This window comes from Mastigoproctus giganteus, chromosome 10 (assembly GCF_048544385.1).
Source record: "Mastigoproctus giganteus isolate SK-2022 chromosome 10, ASM4854438v1, whole genome shotgun sequence".
NCBI classification, from domain to species: Eukaryota; Metazoa; Arthropoda; class Arachnida; order Uropygi; family Thelyphonidae; genus Mastigoproctus; species Mastigoproctus giganteus.
In genome coordinates this window covers 229,651,241-229,667,203 of record NC_143584.1, presented here as the reverse complement: position 1 = coordinate 229,667,203, position 15,963 = coordinate 229,651,241, and the positions used below count along the sequence as shown (strand labels likewise).

General features: G+C 39.4%; 1 protein-coding gene across 2 annotated transcripts in view; it reads left to right on the top strand.

Annotated features, from left to right (window-relative positions):
- The window catches only part of TTLL1B (Tubulin tyrosine ligase-like 1B), a 262,941-nt gene extending 252,128 nt beyond the window's left edge, over nucleotides 1–10,813 (top strand). Inside the window, exon 14 of one of the 2 annotated variants that reach the window (XM_090384144.1) lies at nucleotides 10,643–10,813. In XM_090384144.1, coding sequence (XP_090240270.1) covers nucleotides 10,643–10,763 — 121 coding nt within the window. In that variant the 3' untranslated portion in view covers nucleotides 10,764–10,813. Of the gene's footprint in view, nucleotides 1–10,598 lie in introns of both variants that reach the window. The other variant, XM_090384143.1, reaches the window with a different exon arrangement.
- The last annotated feature ends 5,150 nt before the right edge of the window (nucleotides 10,814–15,963 follow it).

Here is a 15,963-nt window from a genome sequence, read left to right as displayed (position 1 = left end):
TGTTGAGTTAGTTTGGTGTGACATAAGCACTGAGAAAGCGAAATTGAGAGTACGAGTGTGTTATAGGCCAAATGACTCTGATGAATATAATAAACAACTTTACAGAGAAATAGAGTGGGACAGTAAATCAGTGTCTTATAATGGGGGATTTTAATTTCCCAGATTAGCATTATCATTTGAAAAGGCACATTGGGATAGATAGAGAGGAAATATTGTTTACTAGTGTATATTAGTATTAGCATTAATAGTGGCATATGATGCAAAAAAGCAAGCTTATATAGCATCAGCAAAAAAACAAACCCTTCTCATTTCACCCATCCACTCACTCCAGATGTTTGTCTAGTTCTGCCTTGAATTTATTTAAGCTATCAACTTCTACAACAGATGGAAATTTGTTCCAGCAATCAAATACCCGCTGGCTAAAGGCAAACGTCCGCACATCTATCCTACAACTGTCTTTCCTCAATTTGAAATTATGCCCTCTCAGACGATTATTCTGAGCAAGAGGAAGAATCCCATCAGCATTGAGCATGCTCAAACCATTCAGGGCTTTATACCTGAATCAGCTCACCTCGCAGGTGCCTATTCCCAGACACTGTTTTTTGCAAAACGTAAGCCTTTCTTCATAAGAGCAACCTTTTCCCATTCATAATCTTGTTGCCCTACTCATTCCAACAGCTCTACATCCTTCTTAAAATGAGACCTCCAGACCTGTATACAGTACTCAAGGTGTGGTCTGACCATTGCCTTATAAAAGGGTATAATCACCTCCTTATCCCTGCTAGAAAAATTCCTGTCTGCACTGCTCAGAAAACTTGATATCTGCCTGAACAATTACCCCCATGTCCTTTTCATTCTCTATCACTCTCAGTGTAGTACCACACAGTTGATACGTTACTCTGGGGTTACTTCTTCCCATATGCAGTACTTTACATTTGTCAATGTTAAACTTCAGCTGCTACCTCTCAGCCCATGTGCTCAGCTTTTCTAGATCCTGTTGCAGCATGCCATCATTACTGTCATTAACAACCTTGCCGACCTACATATTGTCTGCAAACTTGGACATTAAGCCTGATATACCATCATCAATATCATTAATAAATACAGAAAACAACAAATGGACCTAACACTGAACCCTGGGGGACTCCACTAATAACATTAGTCTATGAAGAGCAGTGTCTATTGATTACCACTCTCTGTCTTCTCCCACTCAACCATCCCTGTATCCATAGCAGCAATTTGCCTCCAGTGCCACACTGCTCCAATTTCTGCAGCAGCCTTCCATGTGCAACAGTATCAAAAGCCTTTCTAAGATCCAAATAAATAATATCAAAATTATTCTTTGTGACCACATCATAATATCCAATGAAATTGGTCAGACAAGGCTTCCCCTTAACAAACCCATTGCTGTGTCAGAGTTATAACTGAAGTCTTGTCTAGATGATCCTGAAGTGCTTCTTTAAGCAGTACCTCCATTAATTCCCTGGAACAGAAGTTAAACTAATAGGGCTGTAATTACTTGTGTCGCCCTTTGATCATCTTTTGTGAATTGGGATCACATTTTCACATCCCCAGTCCATAGGTTCCTCCCTTGAGTCCAAGGAAGCTCTCATAAGGATTTGCTTACTTCCTTTCCTGCCTCCTTTAATATAAATGGATAGATCCCACCCACCCCGGGTGCCTTTCAAATGAGAGAAAAAGAAAAGGACCTGGTGGTAATTGCTTGAAAAACTTCATATCTGAAGTTTTTCGAGCAGTGCAGATGGTCTGGAAGAGTAGCTCATGGTGTCTTGTCAATGATATACAGGAATTTTTCTAGCAGGGATAAGTAAGTGATTATCCCCTTGTATAAGGCAATGGTCAGGCCACATCTTGATACTGTATACGGGTCTGGAGGCCTCATTTTAGAAAGGATGTAGAGCTGCTGGAGCGAGTGCAGAAAAGGGCAACAAGATTAGTGAGTGGAACAATGGGTTGCTCTTAAGTTTTGCAAATTACAGTGTCTGGAGACTATGCACCTGCGAGGTGAACTGATTGAGGTGTATAAAGCCTTGAATGGTTTGAGCATGCTCAATGCTGATGGGATTCTTCCTCCTGCTCAGAATAATCACATGTGAGTGCATAAATTCAAATTGAGGAAAGACAGTTGTAGGATAGATATGCGGAAGTTTGCCTTTAGCCAGCGTGTGGTTGATTGCTGGAACAAACTTCCATCTCTGTCATTGTAGAAGTTGATAGCCTAAATAGATTCAAGGCAGAACTAGACAAACATTTGGACTGAGTGGATGGATGCAGTTAGAAGATTTGTTTTGTTTTTTTGGCTGATGCTATATAAGCTTGCTTTCTTTTATCATGCGCTAATGTGCTTTACTAATGCTAATGGTAATTAGTAATGATGAAGTCAAGAATATTCTCACTCCTAGTACCTTCTCTAACATGCTGATACAAATAATAATCATCGAGTTTATTCAAAAATGTTTTTCTCTTTGTGAGTTCTCCTCCCACTTATTCCAATCAATCTTAGAGAGATTAAAGTTACCCATTAAAAGAGATTCACGCTTGCTTCCCTATTCCATCTGCATGTAAGGACTGTCGTCATATTCTTCACAATCTTCTGGTCTGTAGATTACTCCCACTCATTGTTCCTTTGGTTCAAACCAACTCACACCACATAGATTCTTATAATGGTAGACACAACTTCAGACTCAGCGAAAGTTCTTTTTTGCACTCAGGCTGCTTTTGATAAAAAAGCATGGCCCCTCCATCCGTTCTATCTTCCTTTTCTTTCCTAAATACATTATACATACCATAGGGGAACTCATCATCACAAATTTCCGGTGAGAGGGTGGCACCATGTTTCTGTTATCCCTGTTATATCAGTATTAGTTGTTCTAACCAGGAATTCAAATTCGGCCATTTTATTGACAACATTCTGATATTACTCTAGACACCGTTGAGACTGAGTAATCCTCTATACTTTACTATCCTGACACCCCTTGAAGTTATTTAGGTTTGTATTCTAAACTATATCTTCCCTATGATTTGAAACATTGATACCCTCAGGATATCCTATCAACATTGGCTATTGTGGCAACAAACAAACAAGAATTCCTGAGGTGAGTGTAAGCATTACTTTGGCCCATGTCATCAGATGAACATGGATCTCGAGTACCCTTTTCTGAACTAACTAGCAGTGGCTAAAGTAAAGAAAGCCAACACGAGAACGACAAGAAACATTGGATAACTTACGCGGAAAATTAGTTTCCCAACATCAGACTCTAGCACTGCTCACTCGGTAAACAGACAGTAGGTGTTATCAGTCTGGAGCCGAAATCGAGAAGGATATATTGATTGATAGGCAGGCGTAGCAAACGATGACATGATTGGTGGTGGGCACGACAGAGGACAAGCTACTGTGTAGTCATTGGTTGGCATTATAATGTGTATTTATGAATAAAGAACGGTGCAGAATAGTTTTATAATGAACGGTAAATAGGTAATAGTAGTGATGAATCTTTTAAAGATGGAAGAAATTTGTAAGGAAAATAAAATGGTTGATTTTTTGATGAAAACTAAATTAATAAAAGTTTTGTTCTGTTCATTTTTATGTTCTTCATTATGGTTTTTTCTCATTATTAAAAGCAGATTTTTGGAGTTCACGAGTGTTTTTACTATACTGTTGATTTAGGTTTGGTTACGAAAAAAGGAAAAGGTTTCTTTATTTTTTCGTTATATTTCGCAACCTGACCTTAAAAATAAAAGTACAATAATAAAAAAAATTAATATTTTTTTAATAAACAATTTATGCACTAGTCCACCCATGATTCTAAAGAAAAAAGGTTAAGTTACCCCCTCCATTTCGGGAAAGGTTCAAGCTTCCATGGGATTCAAGTAGAGGTAACCTGACCTTTTTTCACCATTAGGGCATGTTATTGAACAAGAAAATAAAAATACAGTCATAAAAAAATTTATTTTTTTATGAATGTATTTCTAAATATGACTGTGATTCTAAATAAAAAAGGTTAGGTTACCCCCCCTCCACTTCAGGACGGGGTCAAGCTCCCAAGGGATTCAAGTGGAGGTAACCTGACCTTTTTTTCACCATTATGGAAAGCGTTCATTAGGGAAAGTTACCATTAGTGCTTCTGAGTGCTACTAAAGTGATACTAAACCGATGTTATCGTGTGTTGTGTTCGCGCACCAATCAGTACATTGTTTGCCATGCCTACCTGTCAATCAATATATCGTTCTCAACTTTGCTGCAGACCGATAACACCTACCATCTGTTTACCAAGCCAGTAGTGCTAGAGTGCTGTATCGGGAAACTAATTTTCCACGTAGGTTATCCGACATTTCTTGTCGTTCTCATGTTGGCTTTCTTTACCTTTGCCCTAGCAGTTTCCCTGAACTCTGATACCTTAGTGATACTGGTAAAAATCCTTGCACCACCTTTGTTCAAATGAGCTGATGGCTTATACCTAGTAATTTTAAGAAATGCCACCAGGGAATTTATTGAACCATTGAAGTTAATTATGAGGGCATTGGCATTAGCAGAGGAAACAAGAAATTGAAAACAAGCCAATTATGATATGCTACGTTCTTCTCTTGAACAGCCTTAGCACATTTATTGGAAAACCAAATTTTAGATAAAGGACGAGATTTTAAAGTGGAGTGTGGAATAAAGGATTCCATTCCTACAAGAATAATTTCACTGACACGATCTGAGCAAACAGTGACATCAGAGGTTTTGAAACAGTAATCTGAAGAAGGAAAAGAAGAAAAGAAATCTCACAGGTCATCCCATTTTGGCATTCTTGGGAAATTGGACTGGAGAAAGTCAAGTTGCAAAGAGAGGAAGCCGAAGAGTTCCAAGTGGTTAGTGGAGTTGGGAGAATGGTAGAGACAACAGATGAATTTGACACAATGAGGTACAGAGATTTTAAGCCAGAGAAGAACAAAAAGAGGAGATTCCAAATTACCAGGGAATATCGAAACGATCATATGCACAAGTACTACCTTTGAGGCTAAAGGAATCATACAGCGAATAAGTTGGGCAACTGAGATGAGCAGTAGTTGAATCAACCAATAACTGAGATTCTGTCAGAAAAAGTACATGGGCTTTGGCAGATTGCAATTGGAAATGGCCATCGTTGAGATTAGAATTGAGACCACGTATATTTTTGAAATGAATTAGGAAGTGTTTGGGAGGTTTAGATATTTTCGCAGGTAAGCTTACTCTATTAGGTTGACAATTCATGGTGTATTCAATAGTAAGAAAAAGTGGGTGGGACATCTTGTGAAGTAATGAAATTTTTGGGATATGGTGTACACATGGTAAGAATATACCCAGATCCTTGACATAATGTGGCTTCGACAATGTCCCCCCCCCCCCCCGCATACACACTACTCAGACTCCATCCAGTCATTATCTGGCAGAGCAGAGGTAGCAAGATTATACACTAGCTGATCCGGAAGCCTCCTAAAGAGTTACCAATAGGTTTGGTCTGGTGTACTAACTAGCGGCCAGCCTGCAATCACCGTTTTAGAGCTGTACCCTTGAAATGTAAGGAAGATTGGATCTCGCCATGATGTTTATTATAACCTCAAAAGTCATCAGTCATACTGCATGATGGAAGGGTTGACCGGAACTTAGCTTTGGAGACTAAACATTGGAGGCTTGAAGTGGTGGAACCCACTTCAAGCCTCCAATAAACAATGTAGTGGTATTGCACTGGTTGATGAGAGTCATCTACCTCTTAGTATTGCCTGGTAACCTGGTTCCACCATGTGGTGTGGACACCACACCTCGATCCCTGTTTACATTGGTCCACACCTGGGTGGTCACCCACAGTGTGCTTGTGCATGGAGGTTATACCCAGGATTACTAACAGTTCCACCATTGTGAAGGTGCAAGCAGAGGATTTGACTGCCACAGACCGCCTGGACTTTGCCGAAATTGGGTCTACTTGAGTTGAATGTCACCCAAATATCAGTTAGGCAAGTACAGCTTGTCTAATATATCTGGGAGAATGTCTGTGACAACTTCAAGGATCAGTATTTCTTAGTTTTAGCAAAAAGCCTAATAGCTTTCAAAATTACTTCCTTGAATGCATCCCACATTTAGAATTTGCTTTTGGTAACATCATCAGTTGGTTCCACTGTATAGAAACTAAAAATCTCTGATACCACTGTAGTTGCCTTTATGAAAGCAAAAACTCTTCCCTTTACTCCTGATGGTAGTTACATCTTTAAGTAACTCCCACATCAGTACACTGTGATCACTGCTTCCTAGTCGTTCCTTTATCTGTAAATTCTTAATGAATGAATAATCACTGCTGATAATCAGATCAAGAGTGTTACTCCCTCTTGTTGCCTCTCTATCATGCTGCTGTAGAAAACAATCATCCAATAAATCCACAAAAGCCTTGCAAGTATGTGAGTGGCCAACCCACAAGTTCCAGTCTAGCATTAGCATTAGCATTAGTAGAGGCATTTGATGCAAGAAAGCAAGCTTAAGTCTATATCTGGAAAGTTAAAATTTCCTATTAAAAGACACTCGGATATATTGGTCCACTCTATTTTTCTGTACAATTGTTCATTGTCCTCATCAGGGTCATTAGGCCTATAACAAACTCCTACCCTCATTTTTGCTTTCTCAGTGGTTATGGCACACCAAAATGACTTTACATTGCACTGTCCATCTATGTCAACTGGATGCACTTCCTTAGATTTTGTGTTTCTTAACTAACAGCATAACCCCCCTCCCTTCCAATCCTGTCTATCCTTTCTGTACTCATTGTGCTCCCCAAATTCCAATTCTGCATTTCTTATATCTGAGTGACACCACATTTCTGATATCCCGACAATATCCACCTTGGATGTCTTAACCAGCATTTCAAATTCATCAAATTTATTTAAGTATATATGCACCTGTCCTTACTCTTAGTTACTCCACCACAGCCCATGTATTTACTTGTTTTATGACTCCCAGCAGTTTCTGAAATTCGCAGAACCTTGCTTTCCAGGCTGCTGCTCATTCCAATATAAGCAGCGCAAGAATCATTTCCGCCTCTGCCTGCAGCTACTGTTAATCTATAATCTGTGAATCCGCCCCTGAAAAAGGCTAAAGTGCTGCAAGTTGCAGCATCTGTGGAGACGAGGCACCTACATGGTGATCTGATTAAAGTGTATAAGGCCTTGAATGAGCAAGCAGAAAATCCCATCAGCATTGAGCCGATGGGATTTTCTGCTTGCTCAGATTACAAACCTGAGGGGCCATAGATTCAAATTGAGGAAAGATAGTTGTAGAATAGATGTGCAGAAGTTTGCCTTTAGCCAGCAGGTAGTTGATTGCTGGAACAGACTTCCATTTGTTGTTGTTGTGGAAGTTGATAGCTTAAAATATTGAACAAGGAGTGACTTGAAGGGTGAAATTGGAAGGGGTTTTTTTATTTTTTTTCGTTTGTAGTCTCAGTACATGCTATATAAACTTGCTGTTTTGCATCATATGTCTCAACTAATGCTAAAGAGTACAGTTTCCGTCAGCACTGAGCTAACTCAATCCATTCAAAGCCATAAAGACCTCAGTCAGATCCCCTTACAAGCACCTAGTTTCCAGATGCTTCAGTCTGCAGAAGTGAAGCCTTTCCTGATAAGAACATCCTTGTTCCCCCTGCTAATCTCGTTATAACAGATCAATGTCCTTTCTAAAATGAGGCCTCCAGATCTGTATGTAGTATATGGAGACCCTCCTGAATTCAAGAATGCTCTCATAATTATGGCTTAGGGATTTGCTTACTTCCTTCCTTTGCTGCCCCCTTAATATAAATGAATAGATTCCACTAACTCCAGGTGTATATTATGGACTGGAGGTGTGCAACTGCATCCCCAATTCATAAAGTGGGTTCAGTTGGTGACATGAGTAATTACACACCTGTTAGATTAACATCTGTTCCAGGGAAAATAATGGAATCACTGGTTTAAGAAAAAAAATCAGGACCATCTGGACAGGAAGGCAATTATACTGCACTTACACATGGATTTGTTGAGGGGCAGTCTTGTCCAACCAATCTGATAGGTTACTATGATACAGTGACCAAGGAACTGAATGCTAAAAATAATGTTGACATCATATATGTACTTGAATTTCAGGAAGGCTTTTGATACCGTTGCACATAAAAGACTGCTGTGGATAAAGGGATGGTTAAGTCAAAGAAGGCAGAGAGTGGTTAACAATATGCACTGCTCTTCATGGACTAATGGTATTAGTCCATTAGTCCAGGTTTCAGTTCTGGGCCCATTGTTGTTTTCAATACAGGTAGCCCTCGGATTTACGACTGGGTTCCATTCCTGAAGGAACTAATTATGCAGTCAGGTATGAAATTTTCTAAGCAGTACAGACATGCTGCCAGGACAGCTCATGGGGTTTTCTCAATGATATACAGAAACCTTGCTAGTAGGGATATGGAGGTGACTATGTGTTTGTACAAGGCCATGGTTAGGCTGTATCTTGAGTACTGTATAATATCTGTGTGGAGATACACCATAGACAACTCTTAAGAAACTACAAAGTAGTTGTTGTAGGCATCATTTGCTCTTTCTCATATTGTGCTCTGCCTTCACGACGAGTTGCCATGATATTGCACTACCTCGAATAAGTAACGCTTCACTAATAGAGAAGACTATTGTTACTTATTCTCAGTGAGTATAACCACCCAGACATGTTTCAAGGCTATTGGCCTATCATCAGTGGGTGGGCAGATACCCTGGTGAAGCGTTACTTATTCAAGGTAGTGCAATAGTACTCTGGCACACCTAGAGTACTGTATACAGGTCTGGAGGCCTCATTTCAAGAAGGATGTAGAGCTGCTGGAACGAGTACAGAGAAGGGCAACAAGATTAGTGAATGGAACAAAGGGGTGCTCTTATGAAGAAAGGCTTAAGTTTTGCAAATTACAGTGTCTGGAGACTAGGCACCAGCGAGGTGATCTGATAGAGGTGTATAAAGCCTTGAATGGTTTAAGCATGCTCAATGCTGATGGGATTCTTCCTCTGGCTCAGAAAAATCACCTGAGAGGGCATAAATTCAAATTGAGGAAAGACAGATGTAGGATAGACGTGCAGAAATTTGCCTTTAGTCAGCGGGTGGTTGGTTGGTGGAACAGACTTCCATCCCTTGTCGAGGAGGTTGATAGCCTAAATAAGTTTAAGGCTCAGCTGGACAGATTTTTTGAACGAACAGAGGGGTGAAGTGGAAGTGGGGGTTTTTTTTTTTTTTTTTTTTTGGCTGATGCTGCATAAGCTTGCTTTCTTGCATCAAATGCCTCTACTAATGCTAATGCTAATGCAATATCATGGCAACTCATCGTGGAGGCAGAGCACAATATGAGAAAGAGCAAATGATGCCTACAGTTTCTTAAGAGTTGTCTATGGTGTATCTACACACCGATATTATATAGATATTAAACTCTTAATGTATTATGCCTTGTGCATTTAGTTATTTTAAAAATCTTGAGTACTGTATACAGGTCTGGAAGCCTTACACAAAACGGTGCTCTTATCAAGAAAGGCTTCAATTCTCTAAATTGCAATGTCTAGAGACTATGCACCTGTAGGGAGATCTGATAGAGATGTTTAAAGCCTTGAATGAATTGAGTAAGCTGAATTTTAATGGCATTCTTCTTCTTGCTTGAGACTACACATGAGGAAGCATAAATTCAAGTTGAGGAAAGATGGTTGGAGTATAGATATGCGCAAGTTCATCTTCAGCCAGCGGGTGGTTGATTATTGGAACAGGCTTCTAACTGTTGTTGCAGAAGTGGGTGATTTGAATAAATTCAAGGAAGAATGAGACTAAAATCTTGGAGTGTATGGATGGGTGAAGTGCGTAAATTTTTTTTTTTTTTTTTTTCTGGCTGATGCTATATAAGCTGCTTGCTTCCTTGCATCATTTGCCACTACTACTACTACAATTTTTCTTTCTTTCAATTATAAGAAAATTATTTAGCTCCTGGTCATTTTAAACACTTCTGGCAACACTGTCCCTATAATTCTTTATGTGTATGAATGTACATGCAGAATACCTATTGAGTTCAGCAACTTGAGCAGGATCATCAAAACTGTAACCTATCTAGTGGACCAATATGATTCATCCCTTTCTTCTAGTGTTTACGTATGTAAAGAAGTGTTTGCTTCTTTTCTTTGCAGTCATTACCAAAGACCTTTAGGCCTTTGGAAGCTTTGTAGGCCCTGGGTTCTGTGCCGTGCATTGTGCCCAGTCAATAATCTCAATGTTAATATAATTATGTTCATTCTTTGTTTGATTTAAATTTTAAGCAGTGTTCTCACATGAGTAGCACACTTCTGTGGCATCTTCCATTTCTAATTCTCAATCAATTGATTTGAAACTTTATAAAAATTGGCCTTGAAGTTAATGTGAGTGGATTTTAATATGGTAAAGATATACCAACAAGTTAATAAAAAGATTAAAGAATATTTATACAAAGCAAATCATGCTTGTAATAACCATTATTCATCCATTGTATAGGTTTCAGATAACCATTGTGTTCTAGAAAGGTTCTGTCACTTTTACTTTTCAGAACGTTGGTCTCATTCTACCACCCTCCTCCACATTCTTTTTTAGGTGTGATGAAGATGCTGGTTTATCAGACACCTCATCAGAAAGGGATGGAGGAAAACAGAAAGGTGATGGGAACCGCAGTGGTGCTCGTGCAAAAGACAGAAATGCACCTCGTTGGCGATGAAATGTAAAGCCATTTTTTACTTGTGCCTTGCCTCTAAAAATTGCTAAAAAACCGGCCCTCTTTCTTTAAATACATGATAATATAAAATGTTTGAACTAGTTAGCTAAACAAACATATTTCAGCCTTTTTTATCCTCCTATATTAATTTTCATATTAATCTCATATAGTCTTGTAAATTCCTGTATGTATTAATAATATAAAAATATTAATGATTAGTGAGGTATATTAGAAATAATTCAAAAATATTAATTCTCAAGTTTGTTACTGTTTCTTATTTACTAACTTAATCGATAAACAGAATTTCAAAGGAAAATTGCAATTATCTATTGCTAAACCTTAGTTTTGTAGAGACTTAAAAGCTTTGGTTCAGTTATTAACATTTAGATCAGTTTTGAAATTTTCAGTCATGCATGCACAGAATATGCTACCATATAAAGTTTTCTTTTAGTCTATTTGGTTTTTAAAATGAAGAAGACTGATTTGTTTAACGTAAATTGTTGAGGTGAATTGGGATGGGATTACACTGCTCTGCAGTGTAATCCCATCCCAATGCAGTGTAATCCCATCACAATTCACCTTAACAATCACAAATCATTAACAATCACCTTAACAATCATCACAAATTACACTGCTCTGCAGTGTAAAATCCATTGATTTTTTGTTTATGTATGGGTATGTTTCTGAGCAGTCTTCATGTATTTCAGGCCTTTTATATATAAAATGTACCACACTGCTATTTTTATGTATGTAAGGTAAGATGTGGCTTTTTATTTTGTAATGTTTTTGTTTCTTTTGTATATAAAACTTTTTTGTATGTTTTGTAAATAGGATTATTCTTGTATTTTGTACTTGTACATTAATGAATAAAATAAAAAGGAAAAATAAAATAACAGTGCAGCACATGTCGGGAGAAGGAGAAATACCCTCATTTATATTCTGTATTTGGAAAAGTACAAGAAGTTCATCATTCAAAGTCACATTAATGGACTTTGGGTTACCCATATTACACAAAACATACCATAACACCAGTCCCATTACATAATTAAAAGACAATTTTGTACAATCTTGTTATCATATAATTTCCAGGAAGCACAGAGTAACCTTGAAATACTGCACTTCTTTCAGATACATCACAATATGATGTAGAAGGAAAGGGATGAATCAGATTGGTCCATTGGATATTGATGGTTCAACTGTTGATGATCCTGCTTAGGTGGCTAACAAACTAAATGAGTATTTTGCATCTACATTCACACATGAGGAGTTATTCAGGGAGGGGAATGCCACAGGTGAATTTTAGATGATTTTGTAATACCCGAGAGGAGAGTGGAGGAGAAATTGTTGAAGATAAAATAAAAAATGCGCCGGGGTGAATGGGATCTATCCAGTTATATTAAAGGAGGCAGCAAAGGAAGTAAGCAAACCCTTAGCCATAATTATGAGAGCTTCCTTGGACTCAGGGGAGATACACATGGACTAGAGATGTGCAAATGTGACGACCCCAATTCACAAAGGCAGATCAAATGGCAACACAAGTAATTATAGATCTGTTAGTTTAACTTCTGTTCCAGGAAAATTAGTGGAGGCACTGGTTAAAGAAGCACTGCAGGATCATTTAGACAAGACTTCAGTTATAGCTTGTACACAGCATGGTTTTGTCAAGGGAAAGTCTTGATTGACCAATTTGATTGGATACTATTATGTGGTCACAAAGGAATTGGATGCAGGGAATAACTTTGATATCATATACTTGGATCTTAGAAAGGCTTTTGATACTGTTGCATATGGAAGACTGCTGCACAAATTGGAGCAGTGTGGCATTGGAGGCAGATTGCTGCTATGGATAAAGGGATGGTTAAGTGGGAGAAGACAGAGAGTGGTAATCAATGGACACTGCTCATCGTGGACTAATGTTATTAGTGGAGTCCTTCAGGGTTCAGTGGGCCCCAGGTGCCAAGCGATTTTGTGATCAAGTGTCTTTGCCAGTGAATTTGCGCTCTCTTGAATAAATAAAATCGTCTTCTTTATTTACAGCGTTACACTAACAATCAATCACATAAGCTTAAGTAAAGAAATCACTTTACTTGAACAGGAGGAAAAGTAACCTTCTTTCTTCTTTTTCTTTTATTTTGCATTACTACTAACCCACTACCGCTTGGTCACAAAGGTGGCACTGCTCCTGCCTCCACGTGGCGGGGCTGGTAACCTGGAGGGGAAAAGGTCTCCCTTCCAGGGCGAAATGGAGCAAGAAGTCCGTAAAACCCAGAAAAACACTGGGTGCATAGAAGAAACCTTGACACGGCAAGAACAAGAGGAGTCTGGTTCTGTCGCAGCAAAACTTCAAAAGACTGACGTAGGCAGAATCCGAACTCCAACCTTCTTGATTATTCATTCAACTGAAGAACAACCAGTTGGAAAGCTCTCTCCATTTCTAGTGCTGAAATGCCTAGAAAGCACAATAGGAACTCCAAAGACAGTTCGTCGTCTAAGATCAGGTGACCTACTAGTTGAAGTTGCCACTGCTCGACAGGCTGAGCAATTACAAAAACTGAAAACTTTTGGTGGAACTTCTATCACCGTTTCACCCCACATTTCCCTGAACACGTCAAGAGGTGTCATCACCGAATGGGACCTCATGAACGTGTCAGACGAAGAACTAAAACAAGAATTACACGACCAAGGAATCATTAATGTCAGACGAATTATGACAAAGAAAGATGGCACACTAGTTCCTACACGGAACATAATACTTACTTTTGACAATCCCAAGCCACCAACAGTGATAAAAGCAGGCTACCTTAACTGCCGAGTTAAACCGTACATCCCGAACCCACTACGCTGCTATAAATGCCAAAAATTTGGGCACTCACAGACAGTCTGTAGAGGAGTAGCTGCCTGTGCCACGTGTGGATCCACTGAACACATTAGTACTGACTGCACAGCCACAAGACCAATCTGTCTGAACTGTAAAGAGGCACACCCAGCATATTCCAAAGAGTGTTCCCTTTGGCAGCGTGAAAAAAAGATACAGCGGTACAAAACCGAACATAACGTAACCTACCAAGAGGCCAAAAAATCCCTACCGGTTCCAAATACTAGTAAGCCCACTTATGCACAAATAACCACAAAACACATATCAATTTCTACCCAAACGGAAGTAACTATACCACCAAGCAAATCACTAGCTGAATGGGCAAGGTCATTGCTGTCCCCAGTACCAACGCCCCATACGAAAAACAAACATACCAAAGCCATAAATACGCCAATCTCAGTACAACCTGATGCCATTCAACAGAATACCACAGTATCTACTACTCCTGACTCAAACCAAACAGAATACATGGACTCAGAAGACAATTTGAATCACGACGAACAGGTTCTAGAACTGTTCTCCAATGAGGACATGGATACAGGGAAACCTTACTTCCCAAAGAAGGGGAAAGTTAAACTTGACCGAGGCAAATCTTCTGTCCCTCGAAAAGAAGTCGAGGGTTCCACTAAACCCAAATAATGCTTACTTTCTTACAGTGGAACTGCAGAGGCTATCGCAGTAACTTGTCCGACATCCAAGATCTTCTTTCACAATATGACCCTATTGCCTTTTGCTTACAGGAAACCAATCTGACACCAAATATAAATGTTTCCCTTCGGAAATACATAATACATCGTCAAGATCGTGTTGCACAAAATTCAAACAATCCTGCCCATGGAGGAGTAGCATTGATCATCAATGCCCAGATACCCTCAAAGCCACTCCCGCTAAAAACAAACCTTGAGGCAGTTGCTGCACGAGTCAATATTAACTTTGATTTAACCATAGTCTCACTATACTTGCCACCTAACCAAAATATAAGCTATGCCGATTTAGAAGAATTAGTAATACAACTTCCCAAACCCTACTGTATCTTAGGAGACCTCAACAGTCACCATCCGCTGTGGGGAAACCACAATCTGGACAAGCGTGGACAAATCATTGAAAAATTACTCGATCAACAGAATCTGATAACTCTGAATAATGGGGCTCACACCTATACACATCTTCCGACAGGATCTACATCAGCTATTGATGTCTCCCTGTGCACAGCAACCATATATCCACTATTTGGATGGACCATTCACAGCAATCCGCTGGGCAGTGATCATTATCCTGTGATATGTCACATTAACACAAGCATTCCCCACCTTTCTTATCGGATCCCTAAATGGAACTTTCCAAAAGCTGAATGGGATGTGTACAAGCAGCTAGCAATACTAGAAGAAAACCAGATCCAACAGACATCCATAAACCTGGCAGTAGAATACATATCTAATCAAATACTGCAGGCAGCAGCCAAAGCAATTCCAAAACAATCCACAAAAATATCGGCCAAATCAAACGTGTGGTGGAATGATGAATGTAATGCAGCTAAAAAACAGAAGAACAAAGCATGGAACGTCTTCAGGAAGTTCCCAACAACAGAAAACCTCATCTGCTTTAAACAGGCAAGAGCAAAGGCAAAACGAGTCAGGCAGACTAGTAGAAGGGAAGCATGGAGACGCTTCGCATCCACAATTACAAGCATGACAAAAACTCAAACAATATGGGCAAAAATACAGCGGATGTACGGAAAACACCCACGTGTCAACTGTCCCATGCTCACTGTCAATGGCCATGATATTACAAAACCTGAGGATATCGCAAACACGCTGGGTAAAACTTTCATGAATATATCAGCCGCAACATCATACTCGCAATATTTTCAGGCACACAAAGCACAAGCTGAAAAAAAACGTATCAATTTTGAATCAGTATCAATTTCTACGTACAATCTCCCCTTCACAATGTCAGAGTTGCATCATGCTCTATCGTCTACTAAACTCAGTGCAGCAGGGCCAGATGGAATCCACTACATCATGATAGCAAAACTCAGCGAACCGGCTCTCAAGACTCTGTTACTCCTCTATAACAGAATATTCAAAGAAAACATGTTCCCCGACAAATGGCACCATGCGTACATTCTGGCTTTCCCAAAACCAGGCAAAGACCCTACAAATCCGCAACATTATCGACCTATTGCACTCACTAGCTGTATGAGCAAGGTCATGGAAAAAATGGTTAACGCCCGACTAACCTGGTTTCTAGCTCAAAATGATCTCCTAAATCCTGTGCAATGTGGTTTCCGGGAAGGTAGATCCACCCATGACCTTTTGATCAAGACAG